Source organism: Sapajus apella, unplaced genomic scaffold, assembly GCF_009761245.1.
Source record: "Sapajus apella isolate SASKATOON/1434 unplaced genomic scaffold, GSC_monkey_1.0 scaffold72, whole genome shotgun sequence".
NCBI classification, from domain to species: Eukaryota; Metazoa; Chordata; class Mammalia; order Primates; family Cebidae; genus Sapajus; species Sapajus apella.
Genome location: NW_022437012.1, coordinates 215341 through 220502, shown reverse-complemented (window position 1 = coordinate 220502; position 5162 = coordinate 215341). Strand labels below are relative to the sequence as shown.

General features: G+C 36.2%; 1 protein-coding gene across 27 annotated transcripts in view; it reads right to left on the bottom strand.

Annotated features, from left to right (window-relative positions):
* Positions 1 to 5162, bottom strand: part of CLASP1 (cytoplasmic linker associated protein 1) — a 246053-nt gene that overhangs the window by 40529 nt on the left and 200362 nt on the right. For all 27 annotated transcript variants that reach the window (XM_032250581.1, XM_032250582.1, XM_032250585.1 and 24 more), the window contains 2 exons: positions 3251 to 3394; positions 2617 to 2723 (listed from right to left, as the gene is read on the bottom strand). In XM_032250581.1, the coding sequence (XP_032106472.1) occupies positions 2617 to 2723; positions 3251 to 3394 (251 nt within the window). The remainder of the gene's footprint in view (positions 1 to 2616; positions 2724 to 3250; positions 3395 to 5162) is intronic.

Genomic DNA, 5162 nt, shown 5'->3' with positions numbered 1-5162 from the left:
AAAAAAAAAAAAAAAAAAAAAAAAAGAAAAAAAAGAAAAATTGACTGAAAACAAATAATTGCTAATAGCTTTTCCCCTACAGAATAAAAAGCTAACACTGTCTGGTCAAGATAACTCAAACGAATGGCAGGTCATAGAAAATCAACACTTCAAGAGCAATGCTCAGAAAAATAGCTGAGATTATATACAACAGATTTGTCTACCTGTCTACAGTCTCCTTAGAATGAGGTAACTTAGTCAGTTCTATTTAGTGCAAGAATCCACGTCTTCTATCATTTTCCTGTTAGAAAATACATAGCCTATTTGAATAGTTCTACTGACATGATAACATGAGGCAGTTTTTCCCACTGCTAGACAGTTTCAGTTGCGAGAAAAATCATTTCCCCTGTGAGCTCCAGTTGGCTAAGGCCATCGTGCTATTTACGCACTGAATGATGGTGAGTTTTAAAACATTTTTTTCTACCAAAAAGAAACTACATAAATAATTCCCTAAAGAAGAATTTGATAACAAGAAAATATTTAGACCACATATGAACTATTTAATATTGAAAATAAATCTCTTCATTTCTTCTACTGATCTGTAGCTATAACTAAAAATTAAATTGAGGCCAATTAAGAAGGAAGAATGACCTTGAAAAGCAAAATTTTTAATGACTTGAGGACCATGAAGATTGACTTAGCCAGTTCTTAGCTCTGATGAATGATACTAACAGCACTACCAAGTTTTTACTTAGATTAGTAGCACAAATAATAATAAAATGATTAATTTGAGTTATACCTTTCGACTTATTACCTAAAGAATGTGGTACCCTAAGAATGCACTAACTAAAAGATAATGAACTATATATTATGGGAGAAAAGATTGCCCAATTAATGTTATATAAGTATCTCTTCTAGACAGAGACAACAATTTACAGAGAATTCAAGTTTCCCACAAAACTTTCTCCACTAGGAAAGATAATTTTATGATTTTATTGTCATCACTGGACCACCATATTCTTTAGATACAGATGGTAACGTAAGAAAAAAAAATGGCTGAACCTCAGTCACACCTGGGAAAGCCAAGCATGGTTTCATTAGTCTCTGGTCTCAATTGTTTAATTGTAACAGCCTGTTGAAGTCAAGACAACACAGACCAAATCTGGAGACATAATATCATATTGTAGTCTACCTAAATATAGTGCAGAGGGACATTTGGGGAGTAAACATAAGGGCGATTTAAACAGCAAGGTAAGACAGGTATAGAAAATGAACTGCAAACTTCTTATGTTCCAAAGTATTTAAAGGAAATGAGGAGCTAGAAAACTTCAGTGACAAGGAAGAAGTGTGGGAGATTCTTGATCATTTAAAAAAAATATAATAGCAATTATGTTTTGATGTCTTCCTAGGAACGAGGTAACCATTAAGGGAAAAAAGCATGCCGTGGTATTTTCATTTCATTTTAAGACCTTGGTGTCAGCACTCCTCAGGACAAAAGCTTCCTGGTTTGTATTGTTAGTGATCCCAAAGAGTTAGGCTTCTTGTAGACAAACAGAGCACGTGTGCCCCTTTCTGGTCCAAACACTGGCTCTTTCCTAAAAATTCCGGCAACTACTTTGAGTGGGGGCATGAGTAACTTCCAGCCCATGTGAGGGGGTCACTAAAGCCACCATGAAGACTTCTAAAGGCTCTGGTCAGATGGTGAAGTATTATCTAAAGATCCCAAAACAAAGCAGTTTCTCTCTCTTTTTTTTTTTTGAGACGGAGTCTTGCTCTGTCGCTAGCTCAGGCTGGAGTGCAATGGCGTGCTCCTGGCTCACCGCAACCTCTGCCTCCTGGGTTCAGGCAATTCTCCTGCCTCAGCCTCCCAAGTAGCTGGGATTACACGTGTGCACCACCACGCCCGGATAAATTTTGTATTTTTAAGTACAGACTGGGTTTCACCATGTTTGGCAGGCTGGTCTTGAATCCCTGACTTCATGATCTGCCCACCTCAGCCTCCCAAAGTGCTGGGATTACAGGTGTGAGCCACCGTGCCTGGCTAGTAGTTTCTCTTTTTAAGTCACTGCCTCAGCTTCTATAAGGTCAATGTTTGCATGGTGCCAACAAGAGTATGAAATGTTGATCCAATTTTAGCTCCCAGATTCTAAATCACAGTCCTTCAGAGCAGCATTTGGCTTCAAACATGATAGCAACTATGTTTAGAATGACCACTTGGTTGAAAAACTGCCAGAGACTTGGTGTAACTGACTATAACAAGTTTGCTTAGATGACTAAATACCTTCAGGTTCTATCACTTGCAGAACAGGTAATGAGCTGGATTTTACGTAACATGGATTCTATGTAAAACACTACTAAATGCAAACTTTTAGTTGAGGGTACTGTTAGGGACTAGTGAGTGTTCAGAGGTACAAGAACCACAGAGAACACTCAGCACACACCACTCATCTTACCACCACAGAAGACGGTTATAATATTACACAGTTACAATTTGAGTGAGGACTAAAACCCATGGTTCTTGATACTCAATATTCTTTTTTGTTACTTAGCTTAGTCTAAAAATTTAGAAATAGGCTGCACTGCAACTAAGGTGCTTTAGTTTCTTTACTTCTGTGGAAAGTAGAGGAGTGTCCTTACCTTGGAGACAGACCCCCATGGGAACAGTTGGTGGGTGAGGTCAGGGGGCTGGTCCTGCTGCTGGTGTGTCGGGAGGGTGTCCGGCCAATTGTATTGCTTGGAGAGCCCTGAGGTGAAGCAGAATAGGCATCGTTGTTCAAGGGCTGTATATAGAATATTACTCTATTCTTCCCTTGGTCTTTTAACCCACATGTAAATAAATGGGTAGAATCTGCCCAGAATGGTATTTTTATTTTCAGGATCATAAGGCCAATTTTAAGTGCATATGAACCAAAAATGAATAATCATCATACAGGCACTCCTGGAGTCGAATGATTGATGTTGGTTGTGCTAGAGTGAAAGACACAACTGAGAATTTGCATCTTTACAGTGTTGAAAAATAAGACCAACTCAGTGAATGAATGACTAATTGGATAACCTAGTGAAAACGTAGATGAACAACCTAAGAAAAATGGTTATACTTAAATACCAGATTCATTCACTTACTGGGCTTATGATGGCCCCATCCTCCGGATGCTCAACATTTACTGAAAGAGGACAAGGAACTGGGCTATTCCATTAGAGCAGGTTCTAGGTAAGGGCTACAGAGACTCACAGACATCATACAGACACCAACCATGACCAGAGCACTCACCACACTGGTGTTACTGGAATTCTTGAGGTGGTTATGCAGGAGTTTGGTGGCACCATCCTGGAATGTTTTTGGCAAGGCACCAAGTAACATGGTAAATTCAGGAGTATTCAATTCAAACAGAGAGATTAGCACAATTTGTGCTGCCTAGAAAAAAGGAACCATGATTAATTTATATAATGTGCAATAGTGGTCCTTCATCAAAATGTTGATTTAAAATTGTTTTTTAGAAAATATTTTTATAAGTAAAATCATTAATAAGAGGGCATTCTAGGCATCAAAAACAAAAAGCATCTGAAGAAAATATTGTCAATCGTAAGTAGTCTGACTTCAACCTGGAAAATAAACCCTGGCTTCATTTTAATGCCCTGGCCTTGGAATTCCACAGCATATTAATAATAAATTCCGAGAACTTTTCTTTTGTTGGACTGTACTAGGAAGGACGCTGGTAAATGGGTAAATGAAACAAAAAAATCTTTTAAAAGTTTAAGATTGATCCTACTTTAATAATTCAGAACTGAACAGGGACCTCGGTGTACCCTGAAAGCACAAATTTTCAAACAGGCTGCATTAGGTTATCTTGAGAAGCCACACTCCTCTTTACTAAGAAACACTAGAAAAAGAGTGTAAATACCTCTGAAAAACTTCTACTTTTATACCTATAAGCCAAGGAGAGAGAGTTCTGAGAAGCAAACTGGACTTCAAAGTAGTCAACATTAAAAACGTGCTCTTCAGCCTTTTGGAAAATGTTCTACTTTCGTTTATTAATTGAGTCAACACACTGCAAGCCTGCTTGTAATGACTGTGGTGGCGAGGTAGGCAAAGCCATGAGCTGAAACAACAGTGGTCAGTGAGACTCAGGCTTCTGGCAAGTGACGTGCTTTCTATAGATTTAGTAGCAGGCAATCCGAGCCTAAAGCACAATGCCTGAGGAATTAATTACAATAGTTTTGATTTACAAAAGCTAAGCCAAAAAAGTTTTAGCAAATACTAATTGGCATTTCTTATTAATTTCTAAGAGTCAAGAAAAAGAAAAAGACACAAAAAACTGTTTTGGTGAATAGAATCACCTCTTTACCATTTTTAACCATAAAGACTTTACAAACATAGTCTTTCCAAGGACTGTAATTTTTAAAATTGTGGTAATTATTCAGAATTTTTTTCCATGACATAGAATATTACACAAAAATGTGCTTGCAGAGTTTTGGAATTAAACAACACAAAGTATTTCAATGCTTTTACAATGTTAAAATTAGTGATAGGTCCAGTTAGGACAAAAGTACTATTCTATTCATGGAGAAGGAAAAGAAATCCAAAAACCCAAAGGTATTTAACCAAAAATAAGAATTGTTAATTGAAAATATAATCAAAAATTACTTTAACATTTTGAAATCATTCATTAAGCACAGCATTGGGCAAAAGTACATTACTTTTTTCCCTTTAATTTCAAATACAGTCATTAAAATAGCTTTTCCACCCAAATTAAATCATAAGTGATCAAAATATTTTTATGACATGGGCAAAAAGCATTATCGACTGTACTAAAATATATTTTTCTATATTTCACTTTGGAAACATTTTAAATAAATAATCTGAAGGAATCTATTTCACCATCAATTTAATGTACTATTAATTTGATATGTATATTTGTATAATAGAACAATTTCCAAAACTCATGCAAAGTAACCTGTGTATTTTTTAAAAACATTGTATAGGTGTTAGAAAAAAAACAATGCATGCAGAAAAATAATGTACTACAAGGAGAAAGAAAGCAGCAGCCTAGAATTGTAGCAGGAAAAACACATCAATGCCATCAAGTTAATTCAAAAGTACTGGCACTTAAATTTTGTTGATTGAAAATGGCATTTGAAAGTTATAAAATATATGACTGCATTCTTGAATAGTATGTTTTTTT